This window comes from Oncorhynchus masou, chromosome 24 (assembly GCF_036934945.1).
Source record: "Oncorhynchus masou masou isolate Uvic2021 chromosome 24, UVic_Omas_1.1, whole genome shotgun sequence".
In the NCBI taxonomy this organism is placed as follows: Eukaryota; Metazoa; Chordata; class Actinopteri; order Salmoniformes; family Salmonidae; genus Oncorhynchus; species Oncorhynchus masou.
Genome location: NC_088235.1, coordinates 108,058,740 through 108,075,486, shown reverse-complemented (window position 1 = coordinate 108,075,486; position 16,747 = coordinate 108,058,740). Strand labels below are relative to the sequence as shown.

Sequence of the window (16,747 nt, the reverse complement as noted above, 5' to 3'; positions counted from 1 at the left end):
TCTGCCTGTTCTCCACTCCTTTTCTTCCCTCCCTCCAAGCCCATGCATCTCCTCTCCTCCTCTACCTTCTGCTCTCTCCTATCCCTCCCTCTCCTTTCCTCCTCTACCTCCTGCTCTCTCCTCCTCTACCTTCTGCTCCCTCCTTCCCTCTCCTCTCCTCCTCTACCTCCTGCTCTCTCCTCCTCTACCTTCTGCTCTCTCCTATCCCTCCCTCTCCTCTCCTCCTCTACCTCCTGCTCTCTCCTCCTCTACCTTCTGCTCTCTCCTATCCCTCCCTCTCCTCTCCTCCTCTACCTCCTGCTCTCTCCTCCTCTACCTTCTGCTCTCTCCTATCCCTCCCTCTCCTCTCCTCCTCTACCTTCTGCTCTCTCCTATCCCTCCCTCTCATCTCCTCCTCTACCTTCTGCTCTCTCCTATCCTTCCCTCTCATCTCCTCCTCTACCTTCTGCTCTCTCCTATCCTTCCCTCTCATCTCCTCCACTACCTTCTGCTCTCTCCTATCCTTCCCTCTCCTCCTCTACCTTCTGCTTTCTCCTACCCTTCCCTGTCCTGTCCTCCTCTACATTCTGCTCTCTGCTATCTCTCCTCCCCGTATTTCTCTCCTCCTCTACTCCCCCATCCAGAGCTAGACACCCAATTATCTCTGTTCTGCACTCTCTGTGTGTCTGTGCCGACAAACGCCTTGTGTCAGAGCAGAGCCACACAGGTGTGCCACTAACAAGTAGGTGACACTCAGACACAGAGAAAGAGGACACATGGCAGTAACACCAGGACTCCCACACACACAGTCACTTCCACACCTGCACACACACACCTGCACACACACACACACACAATCTGGGGAACAAAACCCAGACAACATGACGCTTTAACAACCAGCCACCAGAAAAGAAGCTATAGGGACGAGAAAGAAAAGAGAGAGAGAAAGAAAGCAGACAGAGAGAACAAGAGACATAAAGAAAGCAACTAGGAGCAAGAGAGAAATAGAGCAGCAACAGACAGAAAGAAAGAGCAGGGAGAGACAGCAGCAAGAGACAGCGAGAGAGCAGCGAGAGAAAGAGAGAGGAGGGAGAGACAGAAAGAGAGAGGAGGGAGACAGAAAGAGAGAGAGCAGCGAGAGACAGAAAGAGAGAGAGCAGCGAGAGACAGCGAGAGACAGAGAGAGAGCATCGAGAGACAGAGAGAGAGCATCGAGAGACAGCGAGAGAGCATCGAGAGACAGCGAGAGAGCATCGAGAGACAGCGAGAGAGCAGTGAGAGACAGAGAGAGAGAGCAGCGAGAAACAGAGAGAGAGAGCAGCGAGAAACAGAGAGAGCAGCGAGAAACAGAGAGAGCATTCGAGAGACAGAGAGAGCAGCAGGAGACAGAGAGAGCAGCGAGAGACAGAGAGAGCAGCGAGAGAAGCGAGAGAGAGAGAGCAGTGAGAGAGCGAGAGAGAGCAGCGAGAGACCGAGAGAGAGCAGCGAGAGACAGAGAGGTGAGAGAGAGAGCAGCAAGAGACAGAGAGAGAGCAGCGAGAGAGAAAGCAGTGAGAGAGAGAGAGCAGCGTGAGACAGAGAGAGAGCAGCGAGAGAGATGAGCAAGAGAGAGAGAGAGCAGCGAGAGAGAGAGAGCAGCGCGAGAGACAGAGAGCAGCGCGAGAGACAGAGAGCAGCGAGAGACAGAGAGCAGCGAGAGACAGAGAGCAGCGAGAGACAGAGAGCGCAGCGAGAGAAAGAGAGCAGAGAGACAGAAAGAAAAGCAGTGAGAGAGAGAGAGGGCAGCGAGAGAAAGAGAGAGCAGGGAGAGAGCAGTGAGAGAGAGCAGAGAGAGACAGAAAGAGAAAGCAGCGAGAGACAGAAGGAGAGAGCAGAGAGAAACAGGGAGCAGCGAGAGACAGAAAGCAGAGAGAGACAGAAAGCAGCGAGAGACAAAGAGAGACCAGCGAGAGACAGAAAGAGAGAGCAGCAAAAGACAGAGAGAGAGAGCAGCGAGAGACAGAGAGAGAGCAGCGAGAGACAGAGAGAGAGAGCAGCGAGAGACAGAAAGAGAGAGAGCAGCAAGAGACAGAAAGAGAGAGAGCAGCGAGAGACAAAGAGAGAGCAGCGAGAGACAAAGAGAGAGCAGCGAGAGACAAAGAGAGAGAGCAGCGAGAGACAGAGAGAGAGAGCAGCGAGAGACAGAGAGAGAGAGCAGCGAGAGACAGAAAGCAGCGAGAGACAAAGAGAGACCAGCGAGAGACAGAAAGAGAGAGCAGCAAAAGACAGAGAGAGAGAGCAGCGAGACAGAGAGAGAGAGCAGCGAGAGACAGAAAGAGAGAGCAGTGAGAGACAGAAAGAGAGAGCAGCGAGAGACAAAGAGAGAGCAGCATTGTTCCCCTCTAATCAGGGACTGATTTATACCTGGGACACCTGGTGGGTGTAATTAATTATCAGGTAGAACAGAAAACCAGCAGGCTCCGGACCTTGTAGGGTCAGAGTTGAATAACCCTGGACTCGAGAGAAGCGGATAGTAAGAAGTGAGTCAGTGACTGACTGCTTGAGGTGGTGGTGCAGTCAGGCAGTCACTCAGGGCCGTGGTGCAGTCAGTCAGTCACTCAGGGCCGTGGTGCAGTCAGTCAGTCACTCAGGGCCGTGGTGCAGTCAGTCAGTCACTCAGGGCCGTGGTGCAGTCAGGCAGTCAGTCACTCAGGGCCGTGGTGCAGTCAGGCAGTCAGTCACTCAGGGCCGTGGTGCAGTCAGGCAGTCAGTCACTCAGGGCCGTGGTGCAGTCAGTCAGTCAGTCACTCAGGGCCGTGGTGCAGTCAGTCAGTCACTCAGGGCCGTGGTGCAGTCAGTCAGGCAGTCAGTCACTCAGGGCCGTGGTGCAGTCAGTCAGTCACTCAGGGCCGTGGTGCAGTCAGGCAGTCAGTCACTCAGGGCCGTGGTGCAGTCAGGCAGTCAGTCACTCAGGGCCGTGGTGCAGTCAGGCAGTCAGTCACTCAGGGCCGTGGTGCAGTCAGCCACTCAGGGCCGTGGTGCAGTCAGTCACTCAGGGCCGTGGTGCAGTCAGGCAGTCAGTCACTCAGGGCCGTGGTGCAGTCAGGCAGTCAGCCACTCAGGGCCGTGGTGCAGTCAGTCACTCAGGGCCGTGGTGCAGTCAGGCAGTCAGTCACTCAGGGCCGTGGTGCAGTCAGGCAGTCAGTCACTCAGGGCCGTGGTGCAGTCAGGCAGTCAGTCACTCAGGGCCGTGGTGCAGTCAGTCAGTCACTCAGGGCCGTGGTGCAGTCAGGCAGTCAGTCACTCAGGGCCGTGGTGCAGTCAGGCAGTCAGTCACTCAGGGCCGTGGTGCAGTCAGGCAGTCAGTCACTCAGGGCTGTGGTGCAGTCAGGCAGTCAGTCACTCAGGGCTGTGGTGCAGTCAGGCAGTCACTCAGGGCTGTGGTGCAGTCAGTCAGTCACTCAGGGCCGTGGTGCAGTCAGTCAGTCAGTCAGTCACTCAGGGCTGTGGTACTGTCAGTCAGTCAGGCAGTCACTCAGGGCTGTGCTGCTAGGATGGATAGTCCTAGTTATCATACTACTGACAGCATGTTAAGAAGGCTGCTGTCAGGGCTGGGGCCTGCCGACACACCCACTGAGGGGCCCAGGGAGACCAGGGGAGATGAAAGACACAGAGCCTTCCCAGCTGACTAGTTAGAGGGGGCCTGATGCAGCACAATTACTGTATACACCGGCATGACAAGCATGCACGCTCGATTGGCTTCCTCGGCCATCGCACCGCACCACGCCTTTAAAACAGTGGTACCACTCACCTCCGGTCACAAAACAGCAATAAGTCAACTGATGCACCATCATGATTTATTCCTTTGCTGTTGGGCGTTGGCAGGAAAGCCGCCATGTTCTGCTAGACTGACACAGCGGAGTCACTAAAGGCCCTGACACACAGGAAGGATCTCTGCTATGCCTGGAGCCCAGATACTGTATGCTGTCTCTCTGTCTCTCCGTCTCTTTGAGGAGAGAGTGGTAGTAGGGGCCAGCTGGATGCGTCCTCGCTCTCTTCTTTAAAAGTCATGCCAGGGACGGACTAAGAGACACACACACTGATAATAATTGGATGGCTGGCTGGAGGGAGGGAGGGACAGACGGACGGACGGACGGACTTTAAAGGATAAAAGGCTTATAGAAAGGTGGAGGTCTTGAGATGGGCGTCTCACATATCCTGTCCACATATCAGTTAAATAAACCTCAGACAGTTTGTCTTGTCACAAAACTCTAAATCACACAGAATATCACTTCCATCCGTCCGCTAAGAAAACAGCCGTCACCCGTGGCTCTGATAATTTACACTCTGTAACCCCTGGAGCCAGAGGGAGAGTGGCTGACATGCTGAGGGGGGGAGAGAATGGGTGAGAGGAGAGGCAGAAAGAAGGAGAACGGGGAAGAGAGGTGAAATTCTCCAAGGGCTGGGTATATCTCTACACCTCCCCCGGATCCCTCTACTCCATCCTCAGGGAGACCTTGGGTTCAGACGTACCGTCCCAGCCCCCCCCCTCCCGGCGGTTCCACGTTCCCGGGCTGCAGTCAGATACCGGAGCAGAACGGTAGAGATAGGATTGTGGATGACATCACTCCTGCTCTCCCTCTCCCTGTCATAAACATTTGGTTCTGCTGTCAGCCACGAAGATAAGAAGCACAGAGAGATCCACTCCCTCAGACCCAGCAGCTCTACTCCAACTACGGCAGAGAGTAAAAGTCTAATAACAGATAATAAACTATGTGAGAGAGTTAGAGCGTCTAATAACAGATAATTTAGGGCATGTCGGCCATTAAAACGTAGCAGCTTTAAGAGAAACAGTCAAATATAATCCTGGTTTAGTGCTGGCTTTACAGCTTGTCAGGGACTGGAGATAGAGGCGGTTGACTGGAGATGGACCACTGAACTCTGTCTTCGTGCGCACGTGTGTGCAAACCGTTAAAAAACAAAAAACATTTAGATATTAAGTTTGATGTAGTGTTGTAATATCGATGAGGAATGCCATGTTTAATCAGACACATAAACCTACTTTACTACTCCTATGATGTTCCTGTAGTTTAGCAGTGATGTAAGGTACCTTAGTAAAAATACATTAAAGTACTACTGAGTTATTTTTTTGGGGGGGTGTCTGTACTTTACTTTTTATTGTTTTTGACAACTTTTTACTTTTACTTCACTAGATTCCTAAAGAAAATTATGAACTCGTTACATTTTGAATGCTTAACAGGACAGGAAAATGGTCTAATTCACACACTATCCAAGAGAACATCCCTGGTCGTCCCTACTGCCTCTGATCTCACTAAACACATGCTTCGTTTTTGAATTATGTCTCCGAGTTGGAGCGTCATCCCTACTGCCTCTGATCTGGTGGACTCACTAACCAGAGAACATCCCTGATTATCCATACTGCCTCTGATCTGGTGGACTCACTAAACAGAGAACATCCCTGGTCATCCCTACTGCCTCTGATCTGGTGGACTCACTAAACAGAGAACATCCCTGGTCATCCCTACTGCCTCTGATCTGGTGGACTCACTAACCAGAGAACATCCCTGATTATCCATACTGCCTCTGATCTGGTGGACTCACTAAACAGAGAACATCCCTGGTCATCCCTACTGCCTCTGATCTGGTGGACTCACTAAACAGAGAACATCCCTGGTCCTCCCTACTGCCTCTGATCTGGTGGACTGACTAAACAGAGAACATCCCTGGTCCTCCCTACTGCCTCTGACCTGGTGGACTCACTAACCAGAGAACATCCCTGGTCCTCCCTACTGCCTCTGATCTGGTGGACTCACTAACCAGAGAACATCCCTGGTCAATCCTACTGCCTCTGACCTGGTGGACTGACGAAACAGAGAACATCCCTGGTCCTCCCTACTGCCTCTGATCTGGTGGACTCACTAACCAGAGAACATCCCCGGTCAATCCTACTGCCTCTGATCTGGTGGACTGACGAAACAGAGAACATCCCTGGTCCTCCCTACTGCCTCTGATCTGGTGGACTCACTAAACAGAGAACATCCCTGGTCCTCCCTACTGCCTCTGATCTGGTGGACTCACTAACCAGAGAACATCCCTGGTCATCCCTACGGCCTCTGATCTGGTGGACTCACTAACCAGAGAACATCCCTGGTCCTCCCTACTGCCTCTGATCTGGTGGACTCACTAAACAGAGAAAATCCCTGGTCGTCCCTACGGCAAGCGGTTACCAAGTCTAGAACAAAAAGGCTCCTCAACAGTTTTAAACCCCAAGCCATAAGACTCCTGAACAGGTAATCAAATGGCTACCTGGAATATTTACATTGTGTACCCCCCCACCCCTCTTTTACGCTGCTGCTACTCTCTGTTTATCATATTTGCATAGTCACTATAACTATACATTCATGTACATACTACCTCAATTGGCCTGAACAACCAGTGCTCCCCCACATTGGCTAACCAGGCTATCTGCATTGTGTCCCGCCACCCACCAACCCCTCTTTTATGCTACTGCTACTCTCTGTTCATCATATATGCATAGTCACTTTAACCATATGTACATGTACATACTACCTCAATCAGCCTAACTAACCGATGTCTGTATGTAGCCTCGCTACTGTTATAGCCTCGCTACTGTTATAGCCTCGCTACTGTTATAGCCTCGCTACTGTATGTAGCCTCGCTACTGTTATAGCCTCGCTACTGTTATAGCCTCTCTACTGTATATAGCCTCGCTACTGTTATAGCCTCGCTACTGTATGTAGCCTCGCTACTGTTATAGCCTCGCTACTGTTATAGCCTCGCTACTGTTATAGCCTCGCTACTGTTATAGCCTCGCTACTGTATGTAGCCTCGCTACTGTTATAGCCTCGCTACTGTTATAGCCTCGCTACTGTTATAGCCTCGCTACTGTTATAGCCTCGCTACTGTATGTAGCCTCGCTACTGTTATAGCCTCGCTACTGTTATAGCCTCTCTACTGTATATAGCCTCGCTACTGTTATAGCCTCGCTACTGTATGTAGCCTCGCTACTGTTATAGCCTCGCTACTGTTATAGCCTCGCTACTGTTATAGCCTCGCTACTGTTATAGCCTCGCTACTGTATGTAGCCTCGCTACTGTTATAGCCTCGCTACTGTTATAGCCTCGCTACTGTTATAGCCTCTCTACTGTATATAGCCTCGCTACTGTTATAGCCTCGCTACTGTATGTAGCCTCGCTACTGTTATAGCCTCGCTACTGTTATAGCCTCGCTACTGTTATAGCCTCGCTACTGTTATAGCCTCGCTACTGTATGTAGCCTCGCTACTGTTATAGCCTCGCTACTGTTATAGCCTCGCTACTGTTATAGCCTCGCTACTGTATGTAGCCTCGCTACTGTTATAGCCTCGCTACTGTTATAGCCTCGCTACTGTTATAGCCTCGCTACTGTATATAGCCTCGCTACTGTTATAGCCTCGCTACTGTATATAGCCTCGCTACTGTTATAGCCTCGCTACTGTATATAGCCTCGCTACTGTATGTAGCCTCGCTACTGTTATAGCCTCGCTACTGTTATAGCCTCGCTACTGTTATAGCCTCGCTACTGTATATAGCCTCGCTACTGTTATAGCCTCGCTACTGTATATAGCCTCGCTACTGTTATAGCCTCGCTACTGTATATAGCCTCGCTACTGTATATAGCCTCGCTACTGTATATAGCCTCGCTACTGTTATAGCCTCGCTACTGTATATAGCCTCGCTACTGTTATAGCCTCGCTACTGTTATAGCCTCGCTCTGTATGTAGCCTCGCTACTGTTATAGCCTCGCTACTGTATATAGCCTCGCTACTGTTATAGCCTCGCTACTGTATATAGCCTCGCTACTGTTATAGCCTCGCTACTGTATATAGCCTCGCTACTGTATATAGCCTCGCTACTGTATATAGCCTCGCTACTGTATATAGCCTCGCTACTGTTTTTCACTGTCTTTTTACTGTTGTTTAATTTCTTTACTTACCTATTCTTCACCTAATAAATTTTTTGCACTATTGGCTAAAGCCTGTAAGTAAGTACCTGTGAGTACCTCTTCATTAAATCTGTGAGTATCTGTAAGGTCTACACCTGTTTGGCACACGTGACAAATAAACTTTGATATGAAGAGGTACTCACAGTGTTAATGAAGAGGTAGTCACAGTGTTAACGAAGAGGTACTCACAGTGATAACGAAGAGGTACTCACAGTGATAACGAAGAGGTACTCACAGTGACAACGAAGAGGTACTCACAGTGTTAACGAAGAGGTACTCACAGTGTTAACGAAGAGGTACTCACAGTGCTAAGAGGTACTCACAGTGTTAATGAAGAGGTACTCACAGTGTTAACGAAGAGGTACTCACAGTGATAACGAAGAGGTACTCACAGTGATAACGAAGAGGTACTCACAGTGTTAACGAAGAGGTACTCACAGTGCTAAGAGGTACTCACAGTGTTAATGAAGAGGTACTCACAGTGCTTAGCTTGCTTGAGGTAATGATAATGCGTCGTTCATGCAGCATGCTGGCGTACAGCTGTAGCATGTTGTTGACGTCCACCGCCACAAAATACTCTGTCAGGTTCCTCTGGAGGGGGCAAGACAGTCAGTGACTTCATAACTGCTCAACGGCTCAGACACAACACTTATTTGACAAGGACGACAGACAAAACGCAGATAAAGTGGAAGCCAGCCACGTCGCGGACTCAGACCCCTCTCTCTCGGACAAGCTGAAACACCTTCCCACACTTCGAGGATAAGAAACACAGAGCCTCCCGACGTGGGCCCCCGCCGCTCATGAGGACTGTGCTCCCAACAAACTAAATGACTACCGCCCCATAGCACTCCCTACTGTCATCATGAAGTGCTATGAGAGGCTAGTTAAGGACCGTAAACCACCACCTTACCCGACACCCTAGACCCACTACAATTCTACCCTGCAGCTTAGACACTGTCACTAGCCGACCACCGCCTGGTACTCTACCCTACACCTTAGACACTGTCACTAGCCGACCACCGCCTGGTACTCTACCCCTTAGATACTGTCACTAGCTGACCACCGCCTGGTACTCTACCCTGCCCCTTAGACACTGTCACTAGCCGACCATCGCCTGGTACTCTAACCTACACCTTAGACTCTGTCACTAGCTGACCACCGCCTGGTACTCTACCCCTTAGATACTGTCACTAGCCGACCACCGCCTGGTACTCTACCCTGCCCCTTAGACACTGCCACTAGCCGACCACCGCCTGGTACTCTACCCTACACCTTAGACACTGTCACTAGCTGACCTCCGCCTGGTACTTCTACCCCTTAGATACTGTCACTAGCCGACCACCGCCTGGTACTCTACCCTGCCCCTTAGACACTGTCACTAGCCGACCACCGCCTGGTACTCCACACTGCCCCTTAGACACTGTCACTAGCCGACCACCGCCTGGTACTCTACCCTACACCTTAGAAACTGTCACTAGCTGACCACCGCCTGGTACTCTACCCTACACCTTAGACACTGTCACTAGCTGACCTCCTCCCGGAACTATGCCCCTTAGACACTGTCACTAGCCGACCACCGCCTGGTACTCGACCCTACACCTGAGACACTGTCACTAGCCGACCACCGCCTGGAAATCTGCACTGCTGGAACTAGAAACTCAAGCATTTCACTGCACCTGCTTTAACAATTGCTGATCTCTGTTCACAACAAATAAAGTTTTTGCTTTTCTAAAAGCTTTAGGGATGTTTCTCTCAAAGCATTCGAGATGTACAGTGCATTGCGAAAGTATTCAGCCGACCTTTTGCCACATTTCAGGCTTCAAACATAAAGATATAAAACTGTATTTTTTTTGTGAAGAATCAACAACAAGTGGGACACAATCATGAAGTGGAACGACATTTATTGGATATTTCAAACTTTTTTAACAAATCAAAAACTGAAAAATTGGGTGTGCAAAATTATTCAGCCCCTTTACTTTCAGTGCAGCAAACTCTCTCCAGAAGTTCAGTGAGGATCTCTGAATGATCCAATGTTGACCTAAATGACTAATGATGATCAATACAATCCACCTGTGTGTAATCAAGTCTCCCTATAAATGCACCTGCACTGTGATAGTCTCAGAGGTCCGTTAAAAGCGCAGAGAGCATCATGAAGAACAAGGAACACACCAGGCAGGTCCGAGATACTGTTGTGAAGAAGTTTAAAGCCGGATTTGGATACAAAAAGATTTCCCAAGCTTTAAACATCCCAAGGAGCACTGTGCAAGCGATAATATTGAAATGGAAGAAGTATCAGACCACTGCAAATCTACCAAGACCTGGCCGTCCCTCTAAACTTTCAGCTCATACAAGGAGAAGACTGATCAGAGATGCAGCCAAGAGGCCCATGATCACTCTGGATGAACTGCAGAGATCTACAGCTGAGGTGGGAGACTCTGTCCATAGGACAACAATCAGTCATATATTGCACAAATCTGGCCTTTATGGAAGAGTGGCAAGAAGAAAGCTATTTCTTAAAGATATCCATAAAGTGTCGTTTAAAGGTTGCCACAAGCCACCTGGGAGACACACCAAACATGTGGAAGAAGGTGCTCTGGTCAGATGAAACCAAAATTGAACTTTTTGGCAACAATTTAAAAATGTTATGTTTGGCGTAAAAGCAACACAGCTCATCACCCTGAACACACCATACCCACTGTCAAACGTGGTGGTGGCAGCATCATGGTTTGGGCCTGCTTTTCTTCAGCAGGGACAGGGAAAATGGTTAAAATTGATGGGAAGATGGATGGAGCCAAATACAGGACCATTCTGGAAGAAAACATGATGGAGTCTGCAAAAGACCTGAGACTGGGACGGAGATTTGTCTTCCAACAAGACAATGATCCAAAACATAAAGCAAAATCTACAATGGAATGGTTCAAAAATAAACATATCCAGGTGTTAGAATGGCCAAGTCAAAGTCCAGACCTGAATCCAATCGAGAATCTGTGGAAAGAACTGAAAACTGCTGTTCACAAATGCTCTCCATCCAACCTCACTGAGCTCGAGCTGTTTTGCAAGGAGGAATGTGAAAAAATTTCAGTCTCTCGATGTGCAAAACTGATAGAGACATACCCCAAGCGATTTACAGCTGTAATCGCAGCAAAAGGTGGCGCTACAAAGTATTAACTTAAGGGGGCTGAATAATTTTGCACGCCCAATTGTTCAGTTTTTGATTTGTTAAAAAAAGTTTGAAATATCCAATAAATGTCGTTCCACTTCATGATTGTGTCCCACTTGTTGTTGATTCTTCACAAAAAAATACAGTTTTATATCTTTTATGTTTGAAGCCTGAAATGTGGCAAAAGGTCGCAAAGTTCAAGGGGGCCGAATACTTTCGCAAGGCACTGTATATCTCTCTCTTTCCATTTCACAAATGTAGGTCATTTGTTTACAGTATTTCACAGCACTCTCCAACTGCACTGAACAAAAATATAAACACAACATGTAAAGTGTTGGTCCCATGTTTAACGAGCACACAACACAGTGCTACAGATGTCTCAAGTTGAGGGAGCAATTTGCATGCTGACTGAAGGAGTTTCCACCAAAATCGTTGCCAGATAATTGAATGTGAATTTCTCTACCATAAGCCGCCTCCAACGTAATTTTAGAGAATTCACCGCCATCACCTCATGTTTCAGCATGATCAAGCACGGCCCCATGTCACAAGGATCTGTGCACAATTCCTGGAAGCTGAGAATGTCCCAGTTCCTCCATGGCCTGAATACTCACCAGACATTGAGCATGTTTGGTGTTCCAGTTCCTGCCAAAATCCAGCAACTTTGCACAGCCATTGAAGATGAGTGAGACAACATTCCACAATAAACAGCCTGATTAACTCTATGCAAAGGAGATGTGTCATGTTACATGAGGCAAATGTTGGTCACACCAGATAGTGACTGGCTTTCTGATCCCATGCCCCTCCCTTCTTTTTTTAAGGTATCTGTCATCAACAGCTACATATCTGTATTCCCAGTCATGTAAAATCCACAGATTAGGGCCTAATGAATTTATTTCAATTGACGGACTTCCTTATGCGAACTGTAACTCTTTGAAATTGTTGAATGTTGCGTTTATATTTTTGTTCAGTGTATAAATACATTTCAATGATCATTTCATCCAACAGGCTCTAGATCTGGGAAAGGCTGGTTGACTTACACTCTCTGGGATGGTGGGCAGGCCATTGATATCTGGTGTTATGAAGTAGGAGTGCTAAGGAAACACAGAGAGAGAGGAAGAGAGAGAGAGAGGACAGGGTCAGCAACGTAGAGTAGCACAACACTCAGAGAGAGAGAGAGAGAGAGAGAGAGAGAGAGAGAGAGAGAGAGAGAGAGAGGAGAGGGTCAGTAATGTAGAGTTACACATCACTCAGAGAGAGAGAGGAGAGGGTCAGCAATGTAGAGTTACATGTCACTCAGAGTGAGAGAGAGAGAGAGAGAGAGAGAGAGAGAGAGAGAGAGAGAGAGAGAGAGAGAGGACAGGGTCAGCAACGTAGAGTAGCACAACACTCAGAGAGAGAGAGAGAGAGAGAGAGAGAGAGAAAGAGAGAGAGAGAGAGAGGAGAGGGTCAGTAATGTAGAGTTACACGTCACTCAGAGAGAGAGAGAGAGAGGGAGAGGGTCAGTAATGTAGAGTTACACGTCACTCAGAGAGAGAGAGAGAGAGAGAGAGAAGAGTGTCAGCAATGTAGAGTTACACGTCACTCAGAGAGAGAGAGGAGAGGGTCAGCAATGTAGAGTTACATGTCACTCAGAGAGAGAGAGAGGACAGGGTCAGCAATGTAGAGTTACACGTCACTCAGAGAGAGAGAGAGAGGGAGAGAGAGAGGACAGGGTCAGCAACGTAGAGTAGCACGTCACTCAGAGAGAGAGAGAGGGGACAGGGTCAGCAACGTAGAGTAGCACAACACTCAGAGAGAGAGAGAGAGAGAGAGAGAGGACAGGGTCAGCAACGTAGAGTTACACGTCACTCAGAGAGAGAGAGAGAGAGAGGATGAGGGTCAGCAACGTAGAGTAGCACAACACTCAGAGAGAGAGAAAAAAACATATGAATCCTCATCTATTCTTCTGTGAGAATTATTGAGCTCCCGTCTGTACTGACAGCTAGGAGGGTAGCACTGACACACACACACACACACACACACACACACACACACACACACACACACACACACACACACACACACACACACACACACACACACACACACACACACACACACACACACACACACACACCTGATCCCTATAGATTTAAGATGAGGTGAGCTCTCTGGCAGGAAACAAAGTCTTTATTTCAGTATTAAAGGGTACAAGCAAAACACACACACACACAGGTTGCTGAGAGGATCAGAGAGCTGCCTGTCTCACTTTGGGAAACCAGAGCAGGTTGTGACTGTCTGGATCAGACGCCTGAGAGAGGGACAGAGCAGGTAGGAGAGCAGACACACATTCATACAAGCACAAATATACACACACACACACTAAATCACACTCCAAATTACATAAACCCAAGCGTTTTGACTCCTCCGAAGAGAGAAAAGACAGAGAACACAGGTCAAAACTACAACACCCATAAAACACCTCACCTGGAAAAAGGGACCAAAGGTCAAATCTTACAGTCCTCACAAACTGTCTGATGACAATTCACCAAAATGAATGATGCAGCCTGATTTGTATGGTTTAGTCGTGGTACACTATGTTCTGCCTTGGAGTCTGTGATATGGTAATGATGGATTATTGTTGCTTGATAAACCCATGGCACAGCACAATCATTGAGAACACACATTTGTTTGCGTGTGCGCGCATGTGTGTGTGTGTGTGTTTGTTTGCTTATCTGTAATTCTTTTTCAAAGCGATGTTTCTATAAAAACATGAAATGTGGGTTAACGGGATAGGCATCAAGGAGACTTTCTGAGCACAATTGCCTTTGCTTTAAACATGCACCATAAAAGAAACTTCTGATATTCGGGAAGAGAATACAGTACAATGGAACACCATTAATCATTCACTCAGTTTGATTGTTTTCCCAGAGAAGAAGAAACCCGACTCCAAGGCCCAGGATAGGTTTTTTGTTTTTTTGTTGGTGAGATTTTAAAAAGACAGACAGGCTTATTTGGCCAAATTGGAAAAGCCTCAGCTCCCATGCGGTTAGAGTAGCAGCAGCAGCAGCGGTTTTAACATCTCTCTCCCTCCTTTTTCTTCCCGCTCTCTCGTTCACTCACTCTTCTGCTGCACTCACCGGCTGCTGGCTTGGTGCATCTTTCAGTACTTGCCCAGTGGCTATATGCAACAGTGCGGTCTTCACAGTGAGAGAGAGAGATAAGAGAGCAAAACAGAATTCACACTTGAAAGGGGACAATGATCTGGCTTTTATTTCTTGGCAGCCATGATAAAAAATAAAAACTATTGTGGAAGATTCTGCTTCATCAATTAAATAGTTGAACCCTAAACTCTCCCCTCGGGGTGTTTTCTCAATTAACCTTGGTAATGAAAAATAAAAGTTTATTCAAAGTGTGCCAGACTAAAAAACAAACAGAATAAATTGTATTCCTCCTCCTCATGATGCTTCACAATGCAATTTAATCTTTATTTCTTATCAATGTATTTATTGGTTTATAAAAGACAACTGGAATAAATTGAACTGTATAATTGTACAGCCAAGGAGAGGCTGACTGTTTTAAGTCTTAGTCTACTGTAAAGAAGAGCTGCATTCTCTTACAACACAATACAGTAATCATGCACAATAACAAATAGAGACTACATTTTACAACAATAAAATATGCTTTTTTTGGTCTTTAAAACCTCTATTTTCCCCTTCAATTTAAAGCCACAATTAGCAGTTGAAACAATAACAAAGCCTATTCCCCGCCCGTTTCGGTAAAAAGCTGAGAGATGGGGTCGGATTAATGTCCCCACTTCCTAATTCATAGACAGAGCTCCTGACGCAAGAAGTGACCATCCATGACATAAAAATTATAGTAAAAAACAAACATTGTGAGTCAATATAGTGTTTGTTTACATTGACTTTGTTTACAAACACTGGAGGAAAAAAAACAAGCTTATATTTTCGGTTCTGATGGGGGACGACCGTTAAACTCAGCTCCTGAGGCATTTAGAAGTTATGTTCTTCAAGACTCAAATGGGTACATATCAATCATTTGTCATTCCAAAAATGTATGTAAAAACTCTAGATTGCCTCTTTAAGGCACAGTTATGGAAAAGGAGCGATTGAAAAAATAAGTGTTATATTTGTCCAGTAATCCTCTGTGAGATAGTGTCAGGCATAAGTAAAACAAGACCTGTGTTTGACGGCCAGTTGGTTGTTAGGAGGTTTCTGCCCGTGATAACTAGGAGACATGATGAGTTGCGAAAGCGGCCATTAGGCTAACAGACGTCCAGCTAAGGCTTATCCCACAGACCACTTGTGTTTCTAAACAAAGTGTCAGCCCCTTCTCCACACTTATCTCACTCCTATCGTCCTTATCCTGGCTCTCCTTTAACTCTCTCTTCCCCTGTCCTGTCCCCCCTCCATTCCCCCTCTCCTGTCCACCCTCCATTCCTCCTCTCCCGTCCTCCCTCCATTCCCCCTCTCCCATCCTCCCTCCGTTCCCCCTCTCCCGTTCCCCCTCCGTTCCCCCTCTCCCGTCCCCCTCCGTTCCCCCTCTCCCGTCCCCCTCCGTTCCCCCTCTCCCGTCCCCCCCCCCTCCGTTCCCCCTCTCCCGTCCGCCCTCCGTTCCCCCTCTCCCGTCCCCCTCCCTCCCCCGTCCCCCCTCCGTTCCCCCTCTCCCGTCCCTCCCTCCCTCCGTTCCCCCTCTCCCGTCCCCCCCTCCGTTCCCCCCTCTCCCGTCCCCCTCCGTTCCCCCTCTCCCGTCCCCCCTCCGTTCCCCCTCTCCCGTCCCTCCCTCCCTCCGTTCCCCTCTCCCGTCCCCCTCCGTTCCCCCTCTCCCGTCCCCCTCCGTTCCTCCCGTCCCCACTCCGTTCCCCCTCTCCCGTCCCCCTCCGTTCCCCATCTCCCGACCCCCCCCTCCCGACCCCCTCCGTTCCCAGTCTTCTCTCCAGGAGTCCTACTGTACCTACCACACTCAGGTTGACGGGGGTGAAAGGCTTTGGCACCGGCAGACTGTACAGAGAGTTCAGCATGTCATTCAGCTCATTCTCCTGAAACACACACCACAATAACAATCATCCAAATGGAACATTGTGTGTCTGATATATATACAAAACACCAGGTGAATCCAGGTGAAAGCTATGATCCCTTATTGACGTCAACTGTTAAATCCACTTTAAATCAGTGTAGATGAAGGGGAGGAGACATGTTAAATAATAATTTTAAAAGCTTGAAGCAAGGCTTATGTATGTGTTCCATTCAGAGGGAGAAAGAGCAAGACAAAAAATTTAAGGGCCTTTTGAACAGGGTATGGTAGTGTTTCAAGAACTGCAACTCTACTGGGTTTTTCACACTCAACCGTTTCCCGTGTGCATCAAGAATGGTCCACCACCCAATACTTTAAGGCACTGTAGTTACTAAAACAGTAACTACCCAATGATGTCTTAGTAACTACGCAATTATGTCTTCGTAACCGTCTAGTAACTACGCAATTATGTCTTAGTAACGGTCTTAATAACTATGCAATTGTCTTAGTAACTACGCAATTATGTCTTAGTAACTGTCTTAGTAACTACGCAATTATGTCTTAGAAACTACGCAATTATGTCTTAGTAAC

The 16,747-nt window shown here is 48.2% G+C and overlaps 1 protein-coding gene across 2 annotated transcripts in view; it reads right to left on the bottom strand.

Moving 5' to 3' along the window:
• LOC135513222 (DENN domain-containing protein 1B-like) overlaps positions 1 to 16,747 on the bottom strand; it is a 272,795-nt gene that overhangs the window by 143,234 nt on the left and 112,814 nt on the right. The window contains exons 7-10 of one of the 2 annotated variants that reach the window (XM_064936030.1): positions 16,101 to 16,181; positions 14,263 to 14,322; positions 12,181 to 12,234; positions 8,464 to 8,574 (exon numbers count right to left, since the gene is read on the bottom strand). In XM_064936030.1, coding sequence (XP_064792102.1) covers positions 8,464 to 8,574; positions 12,181 to 12,234; positions 14,263 to 14,322; positions 16,101 to 16,181 — 306 coding nt within the window. The remainder of the gene's footprint in view (positions 1 to 8,463; positions 8,575 to 12,180; positions 12,235 to 14,262; positions 14,323 to 16,100; positions 16,182 to 16,747) is intronic. The other variant, XM_064936029.1, reaches the window with a different exon arrangement.